Raw genomic sequence first — 27,928 nt, 5'->3', positions numbered from 1 at the left:
GAAGAACAGTAAATCAAGACTTGTTTTAAAAATCAGAATGCTGATTTCAAGACTCATTCTTCCCTTATACTCTACAAAATAAACTGATTACATGTCTAAGGGACAAAAAGAAAGAGAGTAGAAAAGATACAGAGATGCATTTTTTCCACGGTAATTTCTTCCTAAGCTTTAATGATATTGTATTTTTAAATATCTTTATGGATCTTGCCTTCTCTCCATAAAGTTTTCTGAGTAACTGCAGCAAAACTTGCATATTGCAAGTGCAATGTTTCTTCCACATGTACTATGGTTCTTGTTGAAATGTTGCTATCTCTAGCGTCTCCATAGAGCCCTATCACTTGATTGTTCATTAACAGCTAAAACAAATATAGCAGGAAAATGAATAATCTCCTGCATATTACAGCAAATCATAAAAGCCCTGAAAAGACAATTTGATACGCTGACTTTTAACTAACTCAGAACAATGAATGTAAATCAGGATGAAGAATGAGAAACAATACTGAACTGCCTCTAAACTGGCCATGTCTACTAAACTAGAGAGAATGGCTCTTCTTATCTGTTAAAATTGGTGGATCTGGCAAAACAAAACAAACTAAAACAAAGGCTCCCCCAAATCCCAACACAACAATTCATCGGTGCTTCCTCGAGGAGTGTTGGTAGTTTCTGACGTGGCACTAGAAATCACTCCACAAAGAGTGGGTTTCTGTTCAGTGCTGGGGTCAGCAAAGGCATTCTGCTTAGAGAACTTCAAGGCTAATATCCTACTTATACAGAAGGAAAAATAGCTTTGTTGTGAATCCTATCAGGTAAATAAACTACTCACTTTTTTTTTTCCTTTTTTTTTTTTTTTTCTCTATTTGGAATGTTAAATTCTCTTTCAGATTTGGTGTTCAAATTAATGCATTATACCACACAGGCTGTCAGTATCTTTTTGCCAGCCTCATAATATTTTACTATCATAGAAACTTAATTGTTGAAGTGGAAAATTCTGGGCTCTTGGAGGTACTGAAGTAAAGAAGGGAAAAACAGATAGTGATATTGCCTTGATATAATCTGTTACTCAGATAAGGTGATTGCCTTAGGCTAGGTGTCTGATTAACACTGATATTTATTAAAAAGTTGGATTTGCATAAAATTGAATTGAAATAAGACAATTTTGCTAGTATGTCCAAAATAATATACACAGTCTGAAGACAATATTTACATGTTCTGAAGGAGATAAACATCTTAATGGGTCTCTAAACTATAGAGTTATCTCTGTAAAACTTGACCTCAGGTAACAGAGAAATAACTACAGCCTAGTTATGCATGTTCATATCCTACTGACATATACGTATGTCAGTGTGCTATGTATATACTCTAGTCCAGAGTTTGGCACTGTAATGGTTTTGATCTCGTGACTGTAAATTTAATGAGAGAACTTTTCAATTGGTGCCAGGGGGCGAAATCATGTCCACAATACTTCCAGTATGGTTAAAAAAAAAAACAGACAAAAAACCCCTCTAGTATTTGCTCTCAAAACCTTTTAATATTTATATTTACCACTTTAAAACTTCATAACAAAGATGTAAAACAAATAAAACTACATTCATATTAACGCTATTTTAAATACAGAAACATATCTACCAGATTTTTCAGGGTTAAGAAACCAGTAAAATAAGAGTGCCCATTCAATCTCTATTTTACTTTTGTGTCTCGCGTTCGTTATCATTCAAAAAAAAAAAAGTTCAAAAAAAGTTCTCTTAATTTGAAATCGGCTATAAAGAAGAACAAAAATATAGCGAAAAAAGCTGAGAATACCATCTGATTGTCTTGATTGCACCTTGCACTGGGGTGCATGGTCTGTCTCTAAATTCTGACTCATCTGCCACCAGCAGGCTTTAAGGTGATAATCACCCACACAGAGCTATTTGCACATCATGTCTATCTTATCCTGTATCTAATTATACCCTTTATAACAAACTGTTTAGCATAATTAGTGGAGTTATGCTTTACAGGAATAAAGATAGAAGCTATAGGTTAGAAGATTCAAGTTTTTGAAGGCATACATGTACAAATTAGTTACTTTGGTATGTGGTCACAATAACGAATACTTTGATGTGTTGGTCTATGTGAAATTATACAATGATTATTTTAGCAACTAAAACAATGCAGTTCTCAGAATATTAAAATACTGTATGTAAGCACTGTTGATCATAAAAGCTTAAATTATGAAATGGTTTTGGGACTCATTAATTGCTAACACTCTCACCAGTATTTTTTCAAACATGGCTGAAAAATGTTGAAAGGGTCAGTGCTAGAATCAAGAATGCTGGAAATGACAGGAGAACCTATTACTCAATTGATAGACAACAGCAGGTACAAATGACCTTAATGGGAAAGCTCTGATTTATTTTTTTCTAGATGATCAGAAAGGATGTTTACTTAATGACCACTCTTTCTTTGTGCTCAAACTTTAATGATGAGCTGCTTTAATACAAGATCCTTTGTATTCAGAATGATTTTTTGATCCAGAATGATATGTATATATGCATGCAGTTAAATATATTTTATTTCTCTTGGGCATGCTTTCATTGCAGTCTTAAGAGTGTCTAATGAACATTGGTTGCAATGGCATGTTATTTGTATGCTGGCAGTTTAGTGTTTATTCCTTCCCTCCTTCCTGTCCCTGTCTTACATACGAGGAAAAGCTCGAAGCACACAAAAGCCAATACCCCCATAGTACTGTTCGCTGTCAGGCAAAATAAAACCTCAACTGTATCTCCTGAGAATAACTTCCTGCCCTCAGGTGGGGAGGAGCACTGCTGATATGAACACAAATATTGTATTAATATAGACAAAAGAAAAAATCATGCAGAATCCATTAAAGCAGCCACAACTAATTAATCTTGTTTGGTTTTATGTATTAATTGTACTTTTGTTAAATTCTTTCAGAGACCAGGATAAATTCATGGTTTCTATCCTTGTTTAACTGATAATTCTGCTATTTCTATCCTATAGGAAAGATGTTCAAAACATTGTGCGAGAAGAGCTATTTTTCCCCTGAGCTATTTAAGAAATAAAGCATGAAAAAAACAAGCAGATTATCAGTATTTACTTGTGCTCATGAAGAGATGCTCATGCTCCATCCTTTCCAGGTAGACAAATAAATTTGTTGAATTCTAGCACATATTACTCCAAGATGTTTACAGAGTATTTAAGATAAAGCATAGACTTGAAGTAATTCTTGTATTTCCTATGGCATGTCAAACAGGATTTTCTCCATTATTAATAGATAAATGGTACTAATCACCCCAGTGTAAAACACAAAGAGGTCAACATTGCATCCTTTCAGGTCACCATTGTTTAAAAGGCATTTGAGTTTCCCTATTAAGTTTTCAAAGGCCAACATCTGCTGATGCTCAGAAATGGTAAATGTGGTGACAAAGGCTGTATGGAGTGTGAAGTGAAAACAACCATATAGTCCATGCAACAAGATACTAAGAAACTATAGCACAACCATACTTCGAAGACCTATTTTCCCATTCATCCCATTTCTGTTATTCATAGTAGGATATTCCTGATAACACTGACATAAGCTTTTCTCTTTCATTTAGTTCATTGTTTTGGGTTGTAAAATATGTATATAAACTCAAGGTTTTGAAAATAGCATATCTTTATGCATTTGCATTCATGCTAATATCAACGGAGATACTAAAGGAGGAAAATTATTAGAATTGAAGGCTTTCATTTGCAGGTCCTTGTCATTGATGCTGTTTTGCTATTTAAAACTACAAAACACGTCATGGCATTCAGCTGTTAGCACTGTTCTTATTTATAAGCAGGATAATTTTGATGACCTTTAACTTGATGTCTAGAGTTTAACAAATCAGTGCTGTTCATGAGCTTCAGTAAACTGAGTTGATTTATAAATTGACAGACCTGACCGTGCATCATAAGAAGCAAGGCACTTTTACCCAAATTAGTGGAAGATTTTTCAGCTGGATATCAGGTATGGCAAATTGTATTTTACTATTGTGGTATTTTATCATTGTGATAGTCCTGCATCACACAAGTTCTATCTGAAGTCTCTGCAAAGCTGAGGGGAATATTCTGTCAGCCTCAGCAGGATACCATTTTTACCTCCGTGCTTTATTTGTAAGCAGCTAACACGCACTTCTCTGCTGTGGAACTCAGCTGAGACTCAGAGCTGAGTTACCATGCTCTTCCTTTAAGTGTTCTTGCATAATGAATAATCTATTTCATTGATATACCAGTTCTTTACAGCATTATGGTTTTGTCATAGTTGAAGTGTAATATTTTATTGCTTTAAAAACATACAGAAAAGCAGTGTTATTGCAAGTGTTTTTTCTGCACTTCTATTTGCTCTGTGCAGGAAAGCTCAGTTCAAAGGGCAATGGAGGTAATGCAAAGATTCCAACAGGTACACTACAACTGCTAAGCTACTGCATAAAAATTAGAAGTGTTTTTATAAATTCTTCCGTTTGCTCTTTGAATTTAAGCATGCATATATACATGACAATTAATGGTCCTATACTTCTCTGTTATTAGCAAGCACTTTTTTTTTTTAATACAAAATATATTCAACAAATATTTTCTGTAGAATAGGGTCTTAATTCTCTGTATAGCACTCAGCTTTATAGTACTCAACTTTCATCTGCTTATCAGAACAGATCAGAAAATCTGTGGCTGAAAGCATATGTGTTGTCAGGAGTGACATTCTCTCTGACCACATAATATGGTTATGTGTTAATGTAAACCAATACATAGCCCCTTCACTGTAGAGCACATTTCAGAGAAACATTATCTACAACAGAAATGGATGTTGGGAAATAAGATCCAAGAAGTTGAATGACAATGCAAAATGATACTGTTTTTATTACTTACTACCAATACTGGAAATACTGGGTATACCTGTAGAGAAAAAGAAATAACGAAAAGGTGTTGTTAGCTTTTTGCTGTAGTCAGCAACACTATTGCACCTAAAATTCTGAAAACAGTTTTCTCCTAATTTTCAGAATATTGTATCAATGGATAGTTAAAACCAAGCAATTACCAATATGCATCCAGCCCTTTCAAAATGCAGAGTCTTTAGATTTTTCAGTATGAGACTGCAGGGACCACTAAAATGTCTTGACAGATGGATATTTCTGGGACCTATACCAGGTCTCTGAACTTCATGAATGTGTTCAGAACAGTTTTGTATTTGAACTAACCAGGCATTAGGTTTAATGCTTTAGATAAAAATATCAGTCATGCATGTATTATGCAGATCTAGGAAAATAATTTAACCAAGGGATAAATGCATTGCTAACTGCTTTGGCCAGCTGCTTAAATTAGTTGATACCTTCTGTTGCATTAACTGTATATAGCTATTTTTTTCATCTTTTACCTGATGGTTACTTAAATTAAGTTATGGAAAAGAAATGTAATTGAGCAAAACAATCTAATGCATTAGGTTGGTCATGTTGACTAAACCTATCATTGATTTTTTTTTTCCCTGCTTCATTTCAATTCCTAAGCTGAATTAATGCAAGGAAACCATTCCAGAGGCAGGTGAGATTTACCAGAAGAGGTGGGACTGCTTAGGAGTAAAACTCCTCTGCTAAATTAGCAATATGGGATCTCATGTTGCTTGATGTAGTCCAGATGCGTAGCTTGAGGTCATGTCTGCCCTGAAAGGTGTCTAGCTTCATGTTCAAAAATGTGGACATGAAATATTTCCTGAAATGCTATTTTCTTTAGATTAAATGATATTGCTACTGGTGCTGTTCCTAGTTTCCAGGGTTAAATTGCAGATCAGTACTTAAGCCCTGGATGTTTACATCCTCTCAGTTAAATACAGTTTTCCTTTTGTAAGTTTTACTGACTTTAATGATATGCATTTTACTGCAGAAATCTGTGTGTTTCTCCATTAAACATCTGCTATACTTCTTTCAAAATCTATCTTGAATTTCTGTCTTAGAGACGGTATGGACCTTGTTCTGCAGTTAAGCATGCTGGAGCAAAGCCATGTCTTACGGATAAATGATACTCAATGTAAGCAAGGTGGTGGAGTCAAGTTGGGATCATTTTGAAACCGTGGCATGGCAAGGACAATGCTGAAGCAATTGCATATGTAGAATGGTGGACATAAATAGATCTTTGGTGTTTCACCACATCAGTCCTGGGGCATGCGTTGGAATGGCAACGCCTTGGTTTTACACCCAGGCACTGCACTGGGGGTAGCACCTAGTGCTGGCTGACTGAGCCCCACATTCAGAGGCTGTTTCTAAACTTTGTCTATTTCTGCTGAGATTAACTTGTATTTTGCAGAATTTTAGAATCATGCAGTAAGTATTAGAAGCTAAATAAGGATGCCATCATAATAGAACAACATGGGTTTTGTTCTAAATGCAACAAAAAGTGCTTATTTCATTATTGTCATTTTCAGTTAGATTAATGTGAGACAACTTCTGTCCCTTTGCCCTAATTGTCAGAAAGACAATCAATTTTCAAACATTTTTCTCCAAAGTTTCAACAGCAACTTGTTTCATTTTTTTACAAGTCGTTGTAGCTGTTTTAAATTAGCAGGATTCGTTTTCCTTTATACACTGATGGAAACTGCAAAAATATTAGATGAAGTACAGATCCTGTGTTCTCACACTTCCACTTCCACTGTGAATTTGTATTTGTATTTCCTTCGGGTATACTCCCCCGCCTCAAACCTCTTTCTCGCCTACACACATACACAAATACCCTTTCCTTTCTGTCCTGAACAGACTGTAGCAAAAGGAGAGGTTTTCCTGCAAGTCTGCTCTCCTCCTTTTACTCTATTTGAAAATTTTCAATGAATTCATAGTGATAAATGCTTCCTGGGCAGAGAAAAATGAGAATAAGAAGCCTGCTTGCCTGAAGGGCTCTGCATTAACCTTGCTAAGTTGTCTTCAGGTTCTGTTTGAAAGCTCTTTTGCTATTTCCGTACAGAGTTTCCATGTTTGTGTGATCTTCTGTAACCAGCTTGATTTTTGTTAATACCACTTACCCCTCCCTTTGGAGACTAACCTTGAATAGCATGCTGCTTCATGGTGGGAGCACATTACAGAGAGAGCTGAACCGGGCACATACCGCTAAATAAATAAAACTGAGTGACTGCGTTTATGTATCTTGAGTATATCCAAACCGAAGCAATGTCCCATCTAAATTTTCTTCCACGTGGAATCACCAGGATGGTTATTAATTGTAATGGAGTCCTATACTGAGGAAAGAGTGAGTAAAGCATGCTAAGTTCAGGGGTAGCTCCTGCCCCTAAAATGGCAAACATTTCAGGGTGAATATGTCTTCAGTACTATTTATTATTTTTAACTTAATTTGGGGGTGGTAGTTCGGTATATTATATGTTCACAGTAAGTGCATCTAAATATGTTCGCTTTACTTGAGAGAAAAAAAAATGGTGTTTTCCTTGCATATGGTCTTCTGCATCTGCCTTGTAATTTTCTTGTTTCCCCTTTATCAAGAGAGGGGTTGTTTTAGCTATTAGTCACCATGTAGATGACTCTATTGAGAAAGGAGGAAAAAAAAACCACCACAAATTGGATGCTTGCAAAGAAAGCAGGTTTTTGATTTCTTGTGCAGATCACGTCAGTATGAAATGCATAACACAAAGGAATGGTGTCAGTGAGAAGGGTCACGCTGCTTTCTGTTCGATGGCAGGTCATGTGCTGCAGCTCCTCCTATCTCCTCGGTCTTCAACGTGTGTGCATGCTTCCTGCCAGTGGAGCAGTTAATGCAGCCAGGCTGCATGTCTTCCTGGGCACAGAGAGTGTTTGGGATGGAATTATTCTGGTAACTCGATCTTGGCTACTGTCTTTCCCATGGGCTCCTCTGCCTCTTCTTCATCACAAGCTGTATGTGCACCTGCCGTACGACAGGGAGCCAGGGACAGGCTCTTGCTGCTATCAAAGCACTACACCTGGCTTGCAGCTCATGTTTGCAGGGAATGAGTGTCACCAAGAGCTCAGTGAATTATCCAGGCTAGGTGAACACAGCCTGGAGACTGAGAATTAAGGCTGCCTGTTATGGAGGCATGGCAGGATACAATAGTAGATAATGCAGTGCAAGCTTGGACTTATTAACTGGACTCACAGCTGATCAAAGCTGTGTAAGAGCTTTTCTGACAAAAGAGATGTTCTTGTAAATGCATTCTACAATCACACATTTTGACTCTTAAACAGGAGCAAAATCCAGAGTTGGATTCCATAGGAAAGAGTTAGAGCAGGGCTGTTAATGCCATCTCCGATTCTTTTTGCTGGAATATCTGTCTGTGCTGCCGCATGACAGCACTCCCTGCAGCGAGTCTTCCTTCCCTTTGCAAATCCTCCACTGAAGCATGATTGCAATAGTAGATCGTCAACATCAGTTTTAGAAGTTCTGAATTCTGTAGCAATTTAAAGCCCTGAGCAGCTGGAGGAACCTAGCATCTTGTAATCCCTCAAAGGGAGTGATTATGATCCCAGGAGTAAACTTCTTGCGTGCTGTCAAACTTGTATTCAGGCAAAGGGCTGTACACAGTGATAGACACAATTCTTAGGAAATTTTGCATGAATTTTTGTTGTGCATTGTGTTTTAGGTATATACCTGCAATGTGCTGCTGACTGTTGCAGTGGATGCATAGTACGAGGCAAGTCGTTTTATCAGTTGCAGGTTTTCTTGACACTTCTGTCTTCCTCAGTTTTCCTACGCAAACATACTACAGTTTTGCCCCCACTAGCAAATTTCTCAGCCTCATACAGCTTGTGTGTGACATCCTCCTGTGGCTTTACACCTTCTATAAGCTTCATGAGCCAAAATTAATAAGCAATATGAGAATAGCAAAAGGCTTTGCTGTTTTGAAACTTATTACATTCCTGACTTCCATCCTCTGTCTGAAAGATGTTATCAAAATTGTCAAGGAGCAACATTTTACCTCTTAAGCATGTCCCATTCCTCTAAATTGAGATCGCATGGGACCACCTCCTTTCCCTCTTTCATGAAAGTAGGCACTGGAAGGGTGCTGCCAGTTGCTTGAGAGAATGGGATGCTTAGAAAATGGGACTGATCTACATTGTGAGTCTGCTTTCAAAAGACAGCTGGATCCATGAACTTTTCAGTTATAGGGATACATGTTATGGAGACTGATTTAGCAAGTCTGATTAGCAAGTCTGCCATCACGCAATCTCCTCGCCAACTTCATTTATGCTGGTCCTTCAAGATGGCTTTGTGTCATCTAATATTCATGGAGAAAACTACAAACACAGATGAGGGTAATCAGTGCAATAATTCAAGTGCCTTTTTTTTTTTGGCCATAAACTGTTTCTGTGGCAGCTGTGCTGCAGTGGTGCCTTGTAAGTCTTTTCCCATTCAGGGAGGATTAAGGCCATGCTGCTGAGACAGCGGCTGTGCTATCAGAGGGGGACTTGCTGCAGGAGAAATTCAGTTATCTGATTGAGACTATCTGCCTAACTGTTGACTGAAAAAAAACCACCAATGTTCCTTATGTCCTGGTCAATCCTTTGTTTCGTGTTGAACTATGTATTAGGAAAGTCATGTAGCAGCTGGGAGGCATTTTTTAGCTCAGTGTCAGACACTTCTGGTACAGGTTATTGGTTGTGGAGGGACTGACAAAAAGCGAGCAGGCATTGATGGATGGGAGCCCAGCACAGTCTTGGACAGCTCTGTCTGATGGAGCAAAGAACATAAGTGCCAGAGATGATCTAAACAACAGGAGGAAGAAAAGGGCTAGTGCTGTCAGACACATATGACTGCTGAGCAGAAAAGCTATCTTGTAATACCAAGTACAGAGAAATTCAATAAGTTCACTTTGAGTGTCAAAACATATTGCCGAACGAACTATCCGTAGAATGTGGCAGCACAAGGGAATAAATGTAATCACAAAATAGTCAATAAGATAGAGTGAAAAATATAAAATAAATGCTATGCAGTAGACAAATGTGGAAATATTGTTAGTACCAGTAAACAACAGAGTATTTGATGTCTTTCACAAGCAAAGCAGAAAAAAAATGCTTTGCATTCTCCTTTATAACTTGTGTTGACTGAAGATGAGAAGGATATAGATAACAGCTTTATATCAAGTTTTAGACTATGACTAGAATATAATCTAGAATGATTTTGTATTTCATGAGCTGTAGCTTGAAGAGGTATGATGAACTCTTATTGGCAGAAGCAGAACAGTGGAAAAAAGATCCAATTTGGAAAGATTTTGCAACAGTCATTAGGCTTCCTGTTGAATGTGAGCAAATTCCTCCAAATCAGCAAACCTCTAGAGAAATGATCTTTTTATTTTGTGAAAACAGAGTTTTCTGACTGTTTCATTTATATACCTACATTTTAACTGTATCTTATTTAATTGCTCATACAGAAAACAAACCAAAACAAACAAAGAAACAACAACCCACCTTTAAATCCATTCAAAATTAAAAATATTTTGGTCTTAGATGGAAAAGGTTGACTCCGAAATTTGGAGGAAGGAAAAGAGTCAAAGGTAGTACTGTAGTACTGGAGCACCAATTATGCAGAGTGTCCCCAGGGAGTTGAAGTACAATATCAAGGGAACTTTAGAGTCAAGACAGATAAGGAAGTTAATTCTACCGGTATGTTTCCAAAAATGTTTACAGAAGTTGTGGCTAACTAGGGAGAGTGTACTGCTAGGGCTACATTACTGATCACATGATGGGGGTGGTGACATAAACCCAACAGCGTAAGTGAAATTACATTGCCTATGCAGAGAGATTACAGAATAATGCAAACATTCAGATACTGCAACTCATGCTGGATTAAATCAGAAAGTGACAAAAGAAATGCAGCTTTTGCATATCAGGAATGATTGCTGCTTGTAGCGAGTGATCAGAAAACCCACGAGAGAAGCTTATTTAGTTCTTAGTAGTGCATGGGACCTGATTCAAGAAGCAGTTATCAGAGAACCACTTCTGGAGTGAGCGAACACAGCTGTTGAGAAAGAATAGGACCAAAAAAAAAAAAACCCACTGCAGTAATATTTCACTTTCAGAGAGAGAGCAGATAAAAATGAGGAAGTGAGGTAAAAGGAAATTGAAATGAACAGCTTAAAAAATGTAACACAGATAGCATAGATACAAGTAAAAGTGTATGGAAGACTCAGAATAATTATGTATAACCAATCAAAAAAAAAGAATTTATAAAAATGAACTATACTAAAAACAAAACAAACCCAACCTAACTGGCAGAATGTAGAAGACTTCAGAAAGACACACCTCAAAAGTGTAAGTTAGATCAATTGAGAAAGATAGGGAAAAAAAGCATAAAATTATGTCAAGTTAAATATAAACCACAGTGTTTTAAGAATAAACTTGCTGCAGACATAAAAGTGGTTTTTTTTTGTGTGTGTTAAAATAAACACATCAGAAGCAGGAGGCTTCACAAAGAGATGATTGGGTAGATAGGCAATCAAGGTATAAAAATACTGAATGCAAAATTAATTGTGTGCATTGATGTTCACAACAAAGAAGGTTAGAGAGACTGTCACAAACTGAGGAAGATTCCAAATGTCTCCCATCACCTGAAGGTGTTTTAGAAGACAAAAGTAATATTGAACAATAAGAATTGGTATGTGGTAGTATTCACCCAAACAGTGATTTGAAGGAACTCAAATATGACATTTCTGAATGAACAACTGTAACACAACCTGTCACTTATGTCAGCCTTGATGCCAGAAGAAATGTTGTCGCCATGACACCAGTTCTTAAAAAGGACTCAAGGGCTGATCCGTGTAATAACAAAACACAAAGCACACACGTTTTTATGCCACTGTAAAAGATCCATGTTGTGCTCATGTCTAGAACATGGTGTGCAGTTTTAGCCTTGCCAATTCCAAAAATGACATCATAGAATCAGAAGAGAGCAGGAACAGCACAGGTAACCAGAAATGTGGCGTGGCTTTTATATGTGACAAGATCAGACTTTGCCAAGTCTATATAGCTGTAAATGGTATAACGGATGTAAAAATGGTTGTATTATCCCCTGTTTCTTCCTAGGGAGGTACAGGCTTAACCAAATAAAAACATTGAAAGCAAACAAAAGGAAATACACTTCACTCGTGTCTTTAAAATGTGAAGTGTGTTGCCATAAGATGTCACTGAGATCAAACTTATGACGGCTGTCTCTCTCTCCTCAGCACCACAGGAGGCTCCAGCTCAGAAAGCCATGTTACAGCTCGGAACTGGGAAGGCAAACAGGAAATCCTTCTATCTTCACCTGCTTCTTCCAGTTTTCCATAAATTGCTACTGGTGAGCACTGCTGAAGTCAGTATTTGAGGCATGAGGAGCACTTTGGTCAGCCCAAATAAGGTTACACTTTCATGATGCTATATTAATAATAATAATGATAATATTCAACAGAAAAAAAAAAACTTCCTTTTATTTGCTACAGGTTTGGATTTTGATGGAACTCAATAGAGTTGAAAGTTTTTTTTTAAAAAGTGTCAGGCAGCCTTTCAATGTACTCTAATCCTACTCTTTCTTTTGGTATAATCTCAGCTGATTTAAAATGATGTAACTGACATAGCAAGCTGCATTTAGAAAGATCGTCATTTTCATGTTCAGATGTATTTAGTGCCCTGTTTAGATGATTTCTGGGTAGCAACTGCATGATATATACATGTATGTACATGTATGTTTATATACATGGTATGTATATGTACATAAAGATGTGTATGTATACAAATATATATAAAAATAAATTCAAGCTGGTAAATCTCCCCATTTTTTCCAAACATAACTTTAAAGGATTAATTCTGTGGGCAATGTTCACTTTTTATAACATGGGGAAAAGTAAATTCTCTTACAAAATGTTCTTCCTCTGCTTTTGAAATTTCATTTTTTCTACTCAGTATGAATTTTATCTTAATTTCATACCTCCACACTTCACGGTTTTTTACTTGGTTTATTACTCTCACATTTAACTTTATGAGGTCCTGCTTCCTGTGATACTCATTTTTGAGTCTTGATTCCTCACAGCTGCTGCTTTGAAGTCTTAGATAACATTCTGAGCACTGCACATTGCTTCTGGTTTTAAAGTTTTCATTCAATGCAGTACATATCTCTTTCTGCTACGTAACTTTTCTGTAAATTTTTATATTCTAATATTCTAGAAATGAATGTTTTGCTTTTAATCAGAGCAAAAATCTGGACTTTTTTCTTAAAAGAAGCTAGTAAGTTCTGTCAAAAGGTTTGATGATTTATCATCATCTTTAATGCTTTCTTCAAAGGAATTTGAGTCTTACTCAGGCTAGGAGGATCTGAATCATTGTGTATATCATACATGCATGAAGGGAAGAACTGATGCTGATACTTGTCTTCACAACCTCTCTTTCAGCATCGTGTTCTGTTTGACTTAATCTTGTCCAGGACGAGGAAATGCAGCTGCCAATAACTTCCTTTGGATGATATGAAAGAGTTCTGGAATAGTATGTGTGGAATGGTGAGTATGCACATTGTTTAATGGGTATTAGTTGGAAACAGGCAGATATAAAAATCCAGTTTTTGCCCTCACTTTCCCCATTAAACACAGAGATTAACAAGATTGCATGTGAATCTGGACTGCAGGTCAACATCAGGTACAAACTTCCTTATCAACCTTTAGATCTAGTTATTAATAGCAAGGATTTAGTCTGATTTTTTTAAATTTTCTTAAATGGACAAAATTTCAGTAATGACCTCGTCTGATGCATTGAGCTGAGGTTGCTTTGAATCCAGAGGCAATAAGGATCTATGGGTGGAGAGCTGGTGAGCTCTCAGCTGGAGCAGTACGGCAGGTATTCCCACTGTTTTCCCTCCCCCGTGTGTGCTCTTTATGTGAAGGGTACCATTTTTCATTCCTTAGCCCTTTCCATGCAGTGTCCAGGGATTTGTCCATGGATGCAAGCATGCAGTTCTCATGCAAAATATTTACAAGCACGTAATAGCACAGATGATGCATGCTTACAATTAACGTGCTCTTAACCTTGTCAAATTATACGTATTGTGTCATAAAAGGACAAACTTTTCCCCAAATTAATCTTCCTTCAGAGTCATGATATGGGCAGAACTTTAATAATGAAATATTCTTATTATACAAAGCTACTTACAGATATTAGCAGTGCCCTTAGGTATAGGCAGATAAGAACCAGGGCTCCACGGTCGGCCCTGGTAATTCTTCTTGCATTTTCCACAGTCTGGGCCAGTTGTGTTATGCTCACATTCACAAAGTAGTCTTTTGTTTTCTTCTTTACAGCCAGTAGCGTGAAGGTTGCACTTACACCTATTTTTAAAAGGCAAAAATAAAAGAAGTAGGATATTATTTAGAGCTGGGTTTAGAAGTAGGATATTATTTAGAGCTGTGTTTAAGTTGAGATTAAGTTTTACTAAAGCATACTCTATGGCAACCACTCTGTTTCTCGGCATAGCAACTTATGATTGTTTTAGCTTGTTTCACAACACATTGCTCAAACAGCATGTTATATTATCTTCAACTCACGCAGGTCTAACAGCACTAATTTCACCAAGACTCCAAGATGCTGAATCTTTTCTTGTTTTCACTAACGCAGCTCCACTGAGATCAACTAAATTATTCATAATTTTCACTACAGACAGGTCTACAATCTTGCAAAAATTCAGGCGTTACTTGCTACTCATGGATAAAAACAAGTTCTCTGTTTGTGTCCTTAGAGACTCTGGCCCAAATTAAGATCTGAATTAGGCCCTGGGAGTCTGAGAAAACAGACTTGAATTAAATATCCTCTACAACGGCACACTTCAGTAGAAGGGAACCTTGAGAAATCTAAGCTCAGTGTAATGGTGTTTTGCCAGCACTTGCTGGACAAGAATGTCTTGCTCAGAAAGCAATTTTTTTCCCCTGTTCTAATTTGATATAATTGTAGTAGCTGAAGGTTGGAGGAAATATTTTAGTAGGTGTATTGTTTTAGTTTAACTCAGGAAATAACACCTAATCAAACCTTGTGCAAAATCATTAGATAAATGAGATTCTGCATCTGTTCCTTGAACAACTGTATTTCCTTACATTCTTCTCTTTGCCTGAAACTAGGACACGTACAGAATGGGAAAACTAGCTTCATAAACAGAAAGTTTTTGTTACTTTTTTTTCCTATACCTTTCCAATAAGTGTCAGCAATGGCTAAAATCTGTTTCTGTTTGGGGCTGGAGAGAAAACTGGTATTTAATGACTCTGGCTGTTTGTTTTCCTAATGATTGTACATGTAGTGATTTAAAGGGTTCTCGTGTGGGCATTTGTCACCTGTTCCGTACACTGACCAATAATTAGAGCAAAACAACACATGGAATGGCCAAGTGCAAATTAACAGCTGTCAAGCTGACTTCCATTTGCAAGGAATATGACCTGAAGCAACTGGTCACATACATATATATCCCCAGGGTAAAACAAACTTGCAGTTGTCATAAGTGGCTGCTGAAGAAAATCTACAAGAATCTGTAATACAGTAGATGGTGTAGTATTCTCTTCGGTGCTAGGAATGAGGCAGATGGAACTGCTCCTATTTGAGCAACACTCATTCTGAAGAAAAACAGGATTGGCACTGTTCAAATGGAAATTACCAAAACATATTAGACACACCAGACAAAAGAAAGTGTGCTTCATTTTTATATTGTTTCCAAAATGCTGTTTAAAGACTTGCATCAATTGTGAAGTAAATTTTCCATGATTAGCCACTGGAGAACAAAAGATACCTGTCTGGAAATCAGTGTATGAGATATGCCCTGTTATATAGAGATCTAAGTTTTTGTTAAATGGCACTGCTATTAAGAAAAGTGATGGGTTGTTTTTCTGTGCATAGGAAGATGACAATAGAAGACTCCTAAACCGAAGATACACACAATCATGATAACACAAAATAACCTAAGGGGTCAGAGGAGAAAAAAGCAGTGAGTGTGTAACCACTGAAATAAGTGAGAGACAGGAACCAATTTGCTTTCTTGCAGGGGGGGATTTCTGGTTTGTTGGAGGGACATCGCTCTGAGACAGCAAACTGATCTAGGCAGAAAGAAATGCTGAGGGAAAGCTGAAGTTCCTAGGGCTCTGGAAGACTGCTGCATACTGGTGAGGAAACTGAGGTGGGGGAAAATAAGTGTAGATACATCTGCTAACTGGTGTCAATGTACATGGCTCTTTTAACAAGCACGTGAAAGTAAATCGGTTGTATCAGAAAATCCTGTACAAAGTCTGTTTGCTCTGCTTCTACTTTGTTCCTGAGGAGCTGACCCTACTACCCTTGAGCAGCTAGGTTACCTATGGGGGGATACAGGCCTTGAGACAGCTGTCTGCCTGAAGGGAATGGTGGCTGTTAAGTCTGGTGAGTTTTTTCTAGACTTTTTTTTTTTTTTTTAATATTTGTGGGAGCTGCTTTGTGCTGAGCTTGTGAAAGTGAACACCAAGTCCCCACAACACTTCTCTGTTTGGAAACTTTCATCCTGATGTTTCTACTACTCATCTGATTTCCATTTTTCCAGTTCAACCTGTGAGAATGTTTCCTGCTTAGGCAGCCTGGTTACATTTCCCTCCAACGTGCAAATCCAATTTTGAATCACTGGAGATTGATATTGCTGTCCAACACTATAAACTCTAATTGTGTAGGAGAGCAAATTTGTTTTTCTGACCACTCATCTTTGACAGACTCATTATTTTGTCATAAAGCAATTTAAATGATATTTTTGGCAGTTATATAAGGTGTAGGAAGCATTCTGGCATGTTCAAGGAACAGTTCTGTTTTAGTGGGAGCAGGAGCCCTGGGCGCGCTGCGTTCCTCACAGATTCTATTTACATATAGACAACTGACATTAAAATGCTGTAAATATCGCCAAGGTAATTGCTAATAGTGTGCTGATTCACTTGCATGTGAGTGCCAACCAACAGACTGGGGGGCACATGAGGGGATCATTTATGTTGAAGGGATCATTCATGAGAAAGAAAGACAAGAGAAGCTCTGATACATTTTTTTTTTTTTTTTTTTAAAGCTAGCCATATGTTCCTCACTTAGATACATTTTTGGATCATTCTAGGTCATAGCTAAAGTTTAAAAAATAGTCTTAAAACACACTTGCAAGCCCTCTATATGGATTCTTAATTGTTACATGCCATGGGTCAGCTCTCTGCACCAATTTAAGAACTTGCACAAGATTTGGCGTGTTTGCTCTTGATGACTGCCCACGCAGGGTGGTGTGCACATGACCATCCCCACAGGTTTAATACTGGGAGGCACTGCCTACAGTAGGCATTTGAAAACAGTCTTAGCAATGAAGTCACCTTAGTGAGCTCCTTAGTGCTAGCAGCTACTTCCAGCACCTTGTTGGTTGTCCTAAAGGACCGGGCTGTTTTGAGCATGACATCAAAGGTGTTAATGCTGTCGCCTGCATTATCCCTCTCAAGGTTACTAATGACCTTGAAGCAGCTTCACCAGTGGGATCCAGCTTTCTAATATGATTTAGCCAAAGACAGAAATTCTATGTTGTAAATACATTTTAAGTGATGCCTCAGCAATGAAAGACGAAGAGAGATATCGTCCTCTTGATAGATTAAGAAAGCAGAAGTTAAAACATATGCACCTTTAAAACATCATGAAATAGTTGGGATAAAGACAGCTTTGGATCTGAATTATTTTTCTTTTGAGATTTACATCTAGGGTGGTTTTTTATTTAAGTATTTTCTTTGTCACTTTATGAGGCAAACTTGTCATAACTTGAGAAACTGTCCGTACAAGTAAGTGCCAAAATTCTTGTACTGTTGAATGTAGAAGGAAAACAACATGAAAATACATACATAAAACTGTTTTCCCTTTAAATCTCTCATAACAAGTGGAACATCTTTTCATAGAGGGATCACTTAGTCTCGGAAACCTCACGTCTGTTGAATACTGTTATTCATTATCACCCATTACATCATAGGATTTTTCCATGTCATGTCAAGAAAAACACAAAGCATGCCAGTCCTTATCCTGATTTCCAAAGCTTAATAAAAGTCTACACGGCTTTACTATTGAAGCAGATTTTGTGGGGATGAAAACAAGTACAAAGGGTGCTATTGTGAAGAAATACAATGATTGCTGGCCAATTTATTTCTGCGAGGACGGAGGAATAGACAGTGAGAACACACACATAAAAGAGGTAACAGATAATTACTGCAATCTAGGCTACCAGTGCTCTCTGCGGGGACTAGCCATCTCAGGGAGTTCTGAGCTAAAAGGGTCAAAACAAGTAAGGCCGGGTGGCAATCAGAAAATGGCCTGGGTTGCTGGCTTTAAGTAGGTCTGCTGAACAAATGTTCCAACTCGTGTGAAGCAGAAAAGTCAATTCTGGTTTTTATTCAGTGTTTTTGAGCCATATGAATATGTCAGGTCCATGATGCTCTGCAGAATAAAAGACCAAAAAAGGAACTACATCTTTTTTTCTGGAAGTTATGGATAAGGCCTCTGTAGTCTGCTGCTATACTGTAGATGCTTAATGAGAGTAATGAAATGTGTGTCCTTTGTTTCACTTGTTTATTTTTTGAAAGGCATTTGGTTGCCAGTCTTTTTCCATGAATGTATCTAATACGTCATAATCTCCCACTGAAACTAAGATTCCTTTGTGGAATGGGGCTACATCAATAATAAGGGATAAAAAAAATCAGTAATAACAAGTATAACTTTGTATAGGTAGATATACTACTTTTTCATTTGCAAATCAAGGACTAATGTTGGATCAGGTTTTTAAGCTTCTTAAATCTGTAAGTAGCTTTGTGTCTGGAAAAGAAGTTTAACCTGTGCTCAGTAATCCTACAGCACCTCAGTACCTTAGAATCCAGAGATTTACAGAAGCCTCTTCAACTTTGTTCTTTACTGTTTTCTTTGCTAAATTTGGGAGGAAATTGAATTAGATTCCCACAGGCAGTATGGAAAATTGGGGAAAATAGCTTCTTATTCTTCCTCAGATGAGTTTAATGTATCTAGTGGGGAGCAGCAAAACCCAGACTCGGAGAGCATGTTTGCTTTGCTTTGCTTTCTCAGTGGCCTACTTCCAAGCAGTTTAGAGAGCTTGAAATTAAAAAAGAAAACAAAGTCCAAAAGAGCAGCATAATTCCCTTTCCCATAGGAGTGAGAACTTCCTAAGACTCATACAGAAAATATAACATGCAGGGCATGGAATTGCCCACTGTTTGCGCTGAGCCAGCCCAACAATAAGAGCACGCAAGTGCTGAATTTAAATATTTACGCCTTTATATGATTTATTGTGTTCACACGGTAGTGAACGTTTTGGTAAGTTCTGATTATTTAAATGGGAGCTACCGTCAAGTTAAATGCTGGTCAATACAAACACGAACTGCATGATCACTTCTGATCGATCCACGTCTCAGCCTGTAACTGATGAGTACACGCCTGGTGGATACTCGCTGCTTTCCTTTTGAAGGCCAATGCTAGCGGGGCCAGTGCTTCTGGTCTCGCCGCTCCTTCCCCCGGCCACTTGCAGACAGACAGCCCCAAGCACCGGAGCCCCGCTCTTCTGAAGAGAGAGGCTGCGTTCGGCTCCAATGTCAGTTGAGGGTTCTCCTGCTGTACACTTATTCTCCAGGTGCTTACGATAATCTTAAAATCAAAGATAGCATATTTTCTGCTACTACTGCAAAGTATAACTTCATTAACTATAGTAGCTGAGGAACTAATCCCCTAACCTCAGAACCCTGGGATTTTCACTGCTAGAAATACAAAGCCTGCTGCCAAAACTTGAGTCCAATGCCTGGCTTTGGCACAATCTTCCTCCTAACTCAGATAATGTACAATACAGAGACTTTATTTAGGGCAACAGTAAGGACACAGGATTGAACCTACAGAAATGTTAGGCGTACTTTTGCCAAGCACTTACTGAAAAAAAAATCATTTAATTTCTCTCATAGACCATTTACTCAGTCTGGTAAGTATGGTTAAGGAAATATACTGGCTTTTAGAAAATGTTTAAGATTTATGGGTGACAGAGTCGTATAGCTTTACACAGAGCATTCTTTGGTGCTATCATTTTTTGGAGTTTACTGTTATTGTAAATCAAAGTTATCTTGCAGAAAAAAAACAAGATTGCATTAAAACAAAATCAGAATTGGTATTTCTAAAAGACTATGAATAGCAGATATTTCACCAAATGCATTTTTTAATTCATGGTGTATCTTGAAAAGGTGTATCTCATTCACAGAACTCAAGTGCATGCAGTAAAAGCCCCTGGACATAATACTAAATAATATCTTTTAGGCATAAAAAAATGTCATTTCCTAATGCATTAAAGAGTTCATGTTATGTTTTAATACACTTGTATGTTGAACAGATTTTATATAGCAGTAAGGATTGCAATGAAAAGCTTGCCTTTGTCATTTGCTTTTTCCCCCAGAGTATTTTTACTATATAAATAAGGTAGTTATTTGGCAATATGCTGTCATTTTCTTTTATTCCTCTGCTTTCAGAAGTTTATATCTGGCATTACGTTCAGCATACAAAGTGTTGGCCTGAGAGACAATTTTGCCTCTTTCATCGAACCACAATCCAGTAGATTTTGCCTTATGTAATGTTATCATGTGATAACAGAATTAAATCTGCAGCTTCAGCAGCTGATCAATTCAATTATTAAACTAAAATAAAAAATAAGCAGCAAGTTAGAAAGATCAGAGGCTGGACCATTTGGTTTCTATGAAGGTAAAACACTTATTTAAAAGATTTTTTTAAAGTTTTTTTTGAATATTTCAGTGTCATCCTCAGAAAACACTTTTACACAGATTAAAAAAGTGGTCCAAACACTCAAATATGGTCACCCTCCTATTCGTTGCTATGTTCTCCCCTGTATCCGCTGTAGAATAGAGAAGTTATTCTCGTGATATTTAATCTTATGCCACAAAATAAACTAAGTGTTCCTGAAATGCATTAGTTTACTAGATGACATCCTTCAAAACAGAAAGTGGCAACTAAAAATGTTTACAAGCTAGATCAACAACACTCAGAATGCAAATACAGAAAGGTGGAGGCAGTAATAGTAATCTATTAAATGTCTTAAAAACAACTAAGAATTTAAGCATTTCAAACTTCTGATTCTAGACTGAAAAAAAAAAAAAACAAACACAAAAACTTAAAGACCAACAGATGTGAAAATGCTCAGCTCCTTCAGTTTCATAGGTCCACAGTGTAAAAATAATTCAATGATGCTTGTACCCAATAGAACAGAACAATTAATTCTAAGTTATTTCAGTTTACCACATTAAAAATACCTATATTTAACATTAGATACTTAGATACACCTAGCCTAGCGGAATGGCCAAATTATTTTTCTAATTTTCATTTAAAATTCTCTTGTAAACAGTTGCAAAAAAAAAAAAAAGAGATTTTAAGGCATCTGTTTCATAAAGCAATGCAATTCAGGAAAGGGAGTTAGATACTATTTAATTTAGCCCTAACCAAACACCTTAGTAAGGCTGAGAACCCACAAATGTGCTTGAGGACCTTGTTGATCTTAATCTGTAAGAAATTTTTCCAGCAGTAGAACAACAGCAGTGCTATTCCTATGTCTCTTTGTGAGTCTGTATGAAAACACTCATTATAGTGTCTAAGTGCTAAAGCTGAAATATATCTGCCTGCAAATATAGCTGTTGTTAGCTGTTACAGAGAACTAACTTCCACCCCCTTCCCAAATATTCATTTTTTCTTTTTCTTCGGAGATATTAGTTTTCATGTAAATGTGTCAATAAAGAGAGTGGCTATAAAATCTGCACGAGTTTGCCAGCAGCATGTTCCACGAATAATTTCACCCGTGAACACATTCTTAGCTGATGTAAATCCATCTGGCTCCACTAGAATCAATGAAATTATGTTAGTTCACATTGTCTGAAATGTGCTCTAAATTGTTTCCAGCTTTCATTCATATTATTCTAGGCTCAGTGGCTGTATTTTTAGAGTTGAGTACAAAATAATGGCAGATAATCTTTTTATTTTGAATGGCAGATCTGAGAGCATGGGATGGAAACTGGGGGTGAATGGAAGATAAGAAGCCCAGGTGTGACATGCTTGTAAGGATGCAACTGAGGAGAAGGTAGGATGCTGGTATTTTACACTTTTTCCATGCATCTGTTGTGCTCTAACCTTTAGCCTCAGAAAGGGGAAGTTTTTATTATCCGCTTGGAGGATGCCAAAACTGGGGTGCATTGCAGTCATGCCTCTCCTGGAGAGGAAGCAAAATCTCTCATGAAGATGAAGATGAATAATGACAGTTTCATGCAGTGCTGCCAAGTAAACATTTAATGCTAGTGATTGTTTTGGTAGGTTCCCAGACTACTGCTGAAGAAGGGAGAAAAAACAGCGGATGTAAACTTGTTTTCAGTTGTAATCAGTGTTACAATTAGTTCCTCTTTTTCCTTTTCTCTCTCTACAAATTTTCCTTCTTTCTTGCTGGAATCACTTTGGTCTCATCTACGAAGTTCCTATACTTCACAAAGCAATCTCTCTCTTGCCTGCGTTGATAGGATGGGATGGGAGCGGGGGAAGCACGTCTGTTGCAGAGGTACTACACAGCCTAGATGTTCTGAGTTGTCATGATGTCTCACAAGGGTTTTAATTGGTTTGTTCTAATTATCAAGAATAACTAGGAGAGGGAAAAAACAGCAACTGAAACTTTCCTCAGTAACTGTTAATGTAAAGTAACTTTCCTCAGTACTGTTAAGTAACTGTTAATGAATCGTGTTAGTGTAGAAGGGCTATTGGGACAAGAATGCAGCTCTGTCTTCACCAGCTGGAATAATGTAATCTGCTTGGCAGTACCTTGTCATTGTCTGTCTGATCATGCAAAAATGTTCGGTATCGTGCTGAATGAGATTTGCCCTTTTTTTTCCTGCTGTCCAACACTGTGCTTAGCCAGCCTTAGTTTGCCACCCATCCACTGGGCAGAAAGTCATTATCAACAAGTCAATACAGACGAATAGATATTCTAAACACAGCTTCTCTGTTAATCTCTATAATAAGTGGAACACATTCCACCTATTCCAGTCAGAATTTAAGCGCTATATCGTAACAATTGTTATGTTCCCCATAGCAGGTTCGTTCCATAACCCGCTAACTTGTTATGAATGCAACACAAAAACCTCAGATGAAAGGTTCGGTAATGTAACACTACAAAGTTTTATAGCTTAACAGACTAAAAAGCAAAAGTTCAAAATTCTTTAGGAGTTACTGTTTCTCCTCTTTTCCCATTTATCCTGATACAAATCTGAACATTAGATTTGAAATTCCTGGCATTGCATTAACGTGTATCACCACTTTTAACTTTCTTAAGAAACCACTTTTTTTTTTTGTTTTTGTTTTAATTTAATTAATACCAGTCTTACATCTGCTCAGCAGCAATCCCAAGAAAGCTGCTCTAGGATGCTAGCGATTACACCAAACTTCCTGTCTTTATTTGGAAGTAGGATTTCACAGGATCAGCTGCCAGCTGGTACCCTGATTTTTTTTCCCAGCGCACCACTGAAAAGGAACAATTTGTTGTGTAGGAGGTCTAAAATTGTGGACATTAAATTACTGTCCAAGTAGACGTGCTTACGATACCATTCAAAAATGTTACTTAACTCTGCAGTGGGGCAAAAAAACCTTTGTTCTCACAGGCAGAATTACGCAAAGCGAGCTGTTACAAATTTGTATGACCAATTTATGTCGGACAGACATCTGAGAAGCAGTAATACCTTTACTTTCTTCAGCATAAGGAAAGACTCATGGTGTAGCACCTATTGTGTAACAGTAGGGAATAAAGTATTTTCATGAACCGTTGTCAGGGAGCAGCATTTCTGCTACATGAGAAACAAGCAAGGTTAATTTCATACTGATTGCTGTAACTTTTTGAGGACTATAATAGAGAAAAGCAGCATAAAAATATCTGTGGTGTGCACAGAATTCCACACCAGGGAAACCAGTTCTGTGAAGCAGTACATCTGTTGCTCTTTTCAAAAGATTTTTAAAGCATTTCTGTTTAAGAGACCTCCTATGAACTCATTTAAAGGCTCGAATATGCCCCCGGTAGTTAGTGCCGCAGGAATGGTATATGTAGAAGAGCAGTGTATGGGCTGGAACGGATTGCCTCCGAGGGAGAGAAAACATGCCTCGAGGCACTCCTGAGGGAGGAGCCATCGACACAATCCCTAAATCAGCGACCCTGGGGATTGCTGTCCCTTGCTGGGTGCCCCCTGCAGAAGCAAGGGTTGGCGGGACTCAGGCTGCCCCCCTGCAGGGGCAGCAGCAATTAGGGCGGGGGCCCTGCGTGCAGGGACACAGAGGCGCCTACAGGGTGTCGAACCCACCCCACGCACTCGTGCCATCAAATGCTAGGTTTCACTTGACAAAATGAGACCCCTCGGAGAGCTTTGGTGCAAGGAGTAGCTCGGTCTGTATTGCACCATAGTCAGCAAGAGGAAAGGCCTTCCTGCTGGTCCCGGTATCGGGGTTTTGTGAGGGATGTTCTCCCCGGACTTTCTCTGACAGGCACCTGCTGTGACCAGCTCCACTTCCGAGCTCTTATTTCAAGTTCATGTGCGGAGGAGAGAGAATTTTACTCAAGCAACAAAACCCTCAGGAGACTTCTGCCTCCATTTCAAAACCAACACAGAGAACAGGGAAAGCTGTGTTTATACGAAGAAAATGAGTCCTAATTCAGAGAAAAGCAACTGCAAAGTAGCATCATTTGCTGAGGGTGACTAATCCTGCCAACGGAGCTCACAGCGGTGCCCGTGCTGCGTCTGCCTGGCTGGGGCAGGAAAGCGGAGCTGGAGAGAGGGCTGGGGGTGCTGCGGTGAAGCTTAGAGCTTGATCAGGAGACCCCACTTATCTCTTTTTGAAAGCTGCCAGAAAGAAGTCAGACTCTTCTCCAAAAAGAAAAGGAAAGCAACATAGCCTTGTTTCTTATTTTTCTTTTTCTCAATGTTCTGGCCAAATTTGCTCCGCATTTACCAACAATGCGCACAAACTAGCAATAAAACACATGTAAAGAGCAAAGGCCATGTTCTCGTTCCAATTAAGTCCTGGTAATAAATATAGTAACGCATAACCTAGAAGTCCTTAAAAAGCCTAGAACTCCAGTGCTTTAAAAAGAAATGTACATCAAAATCAGACTTCATTCTTTTATCTTTGTATAGGAGGTGTGGGGGAGAAGGTAAAGAAATAGTGCTAAAAGCAGACTAATTTTCAGTGTCACTATGAGATGTCTGTGCACTGACAGGACATTTGGAAAAACCACCAGGATAACTGAGAGCTTAGCAGTGATGGAATTTATTTTGTTCTCTTCTGAGACTTCTCAGAGTCCTGACATGACACTTTCGGCATATGACTGGGCGACCTGCCCTCTTGGTAGATATTTTAAAATGATAAATATATAAACTATGTTTGTATCGTAAATACACAGCCTAGCCTAAAACTAACACTTGAATCTGAGAAGTAGCTTCATATTCCTCTTTTTAGGCTTACACCTTCTCCTCCTCTGTACAGAAACCACTGGCCAAGACACATCACTGCAATCACTCTGAAGCGCACCTTCTTACACAGGTAAAATTTATCCTGCTGGCCCCCCTGCCCCAGAGTTTTGCTGTTCTGCTTCTGGTCATTGATGTTACTGCTAGGTGTTAGTTGCATTTAAGGACTTAGAATTGCATCTCTCCCTCTGCAGTGCTGCCATTGCTGTGCGCTACCAGAAAGAGAAAAGTACCTGCAGGTTGCTCCGCACGAGAGCTGCAGCATCCCAGCTATTGTTCTCTGCCGTGTTCTGATGGAAGCTCATTCTGATGTTTCTCATAAAGGGTAAGGAGAAGAAAGAACTTGCTACATGGGCAGGTTAATTGATCTCTTTTTGAAAAATCACGTTGCTGAACTTTAACTTTACGGATAATTATAAGGCACCTATATTCTTTTCAAAAGCACCTATTCTTTTTCAAAGTACCTATGTTCCTCTGTAGAGTGTGTTCTGAGATATTCATGAATAAACTATCAAAGCAGCAGGCTGTAAAACTAACTGTTCAGAGCACATGAACCTGACTAAATATTTCAAAAGTGGTTTTGTTCTGGTGTTTTCTTGAGTTACATTAGGGTTGACTTTCAAAATGCTTGGGACTTGCGCCCCATTTAAAATAAATGGGAAGTGGATGCTTCTTACTGTTTCCAAAATGGACACTCCAAATCCACTTGAAAATATAGAGAACTATTTTGTTTCTCTTTTTTTTTTCCCCCTTCTTCTTAGTTTCATCTCGATTGGAGGTCATAATTTGAAAGAGAAAAGTGCCCAAACAGAACAGAACATTTCTCCTTGTTTATCATGCTAGCCTCCATTTTTAAACTTTTAAATTCCATACAGTATAAGCTCCTTGTCACAGTATAATTCCCTCTGGAATTATTGTGATAAGAATTATTTGCCAGTAGGGCTGTGCGAGTAATTGATTATTCAGTTCACTGGCTGAACTGAAAAAAAAAAAAAAAAGGGGGAAAAAATCACTTGTGTCAAATGAAATGTGTAGTTTTATTTTCAGGTTTAAAATCTCTTTTCAGAAATTATTTTTGACATTTTTTTTGAACAAAAACATTTCTAAAGGAAAAATTGTGCCTTTTTTGAGGTTTCAAAAAAAATTAGTCAAAAGTATTTATTAATGTGGGTTGAATTCTGAAGATACTTTTAGCCATCTCTGACAGAAGTTGCTCTTGTGAATAATTTATTCTTCAAAATACCTGTTCTTTCTGCTGCTGAAGAAAACTAGATGAGAAGTGAGTGGTTTGTGTCTGTGCATAGTGCTTGAAGTATGCCAAAAGCAACTCAGCCTCCCATGGCTAACTTACTGAAAAAGAGCTACTGGGCCATCTTATCTCTAGCCCTGTTAGTATAACAATACAGCACAGTCAAATTAATTTAATGGAACTAATTTTAAACTATTTAGGAAATAAAGTTCTAACTGCATCTTCTCTTTCTGATTTTGGAAAACAATTATTTCACCTACTGTATTTCAGTTGCAAACTCTATATAGCTGGAAGCTTGTTTTCTTTTTCAAAAATACCCTATGATTACTACTTAAGCATAGACAGTACTTAGTGTTGTTGGGAAGTCATTACATTGTCTAGATTCTGCAAACATTTTATTATGTGTTATTAAAGTCAGTGAGAAAACTACAAATGCTATTTAGCGTTAGAAAGATTGAGATAGATGGTACCATGGGTCAAATTTAGTGGCTTTTTACCAATGATAAATGTGAATGTAGTAGTGTAAGAGGTGGTCTATGAGTACAGCTCCTAATGGATAACCTGGTCTCCTCACAGGTGGGTGGCCAGAGCTAGGCAGTCCCGTTCATTTATCAGATGCAGCTGGAAAGGAGCGCACAGACCTCAGGTAGGGAATGGGAGAGGAGACCTAGCTTCTGGCATTGGCCTTGGAGCAGTGAGCAGGAGACTCGCATGGACACACATGTACGCCTGCTGGTTGCAGTACCACCACCAATGCTGACCGCTTTTCCTCCAGTGCCAGAACAGTTCTGCCCGTGGGTTTAGAACTTGCCCTCGCCCCAGATTCACGTGCTATGGGACAGGAGACAGTGCAGGTCTGTGTGAACTGGGGTTTATGATACTGCTTTGATATTATTCCCAAAGTTTAAGTGACAAAGGACCTGTAGTTTCAAACCAAGGACTTAAGGCTGTGACCTAATGTCAAATTAGAATAAAACAGAGATTGCTTTTGGCCTTCAAGTGCACTGAAATATTTATTATCCATGTTTGTTTTAATAAATTTTGGGTAAATCAAAGAATGTTAAAAAAGAAGCTGGAGCTAAACTGCACTGTCCACAGAGGGGGTCAGGAGTACGTTTTGGACAGAGAAATTTGAATTTGATCCAATG

At 38.0% G+C, this 27,928-nt stretch overlaps 1 protein-coding gene and 1 long non-coding RNA gene across 16 annotated transcripts in view; one reads left to right on the top strand and one right to left on the bottom strand.

The window, feature by feature from the left end:
* Window positions 1-27,928, bottom strand: part of NTNG1 (netrin G1) — a 156,804-nt gene that overhangs the window by 46,544 nt on the left and 82,332 nt on the right. For all 9 annotated transcript variants that reach the window (XM_040565176.1, XM_040565168.1, XM_040565169.1 and 6 more), the window contains exons 4-5: window positions 14,139-14,311; window positions 4,888-4,914 (exon numbers count right to left, since the gene is read on the bottom strand). In XM_040565176.1, the coding sequence (XP_040421110.1) occupies window positions 4,888-4,914; window positions 14,139-14,311 (200 nt within the window). The remainder of the gene's footprint in view (window positions 1-4,887; window positions 4,915-14,138; window positions 14,312-27,928) is intronic.
* On the top strand, window positions 414-27,894 carry LOC121073800. Of its 7 annotated transcripts, XR_005821947.1 has the most exons (9): window positions 414-3,137; window positions 3,920-3,991; window positions 12,188-12,360; window positions 13,388-13,492; window positions 16,006-16,376; window positions 22,029-22,116; window positions 25,548-25,604; window positions 25,726-25,856; window positions 27,357-27,894. It is a non-coding gene; the product is annotated as an uncharacterized LOC121073800 (long non-coding RNA). The 7 variants fall into 7 exon arrangements; XR_005821944.1 differs by having other exon boundaries at window positions 414-3,991; window positions 12,188-12,300; XR_005821943.1 differs by having other exon boundaries at window positions 414-3,991.

This window comes from Cygnus olor, chromosome 8 (genome assembly GCF_009769625.2).
Source record: "Cygnus olor isolate bCygOlo1 chromosome 8, bCygOlo1.pri.v2, whole genome shotgun sequence".
In the NCBI taxonomy this organism is placed as follows: Eukaryota; Metazoa; Chordata; class Aves; order Anseriformes; family Anatidae; genus Cygnus; species Cygnus olor.
Note: the sequence above shows the minus strand (reverse complement) of the source record. Positions and strands in the feature narration are given on the sequence as shown.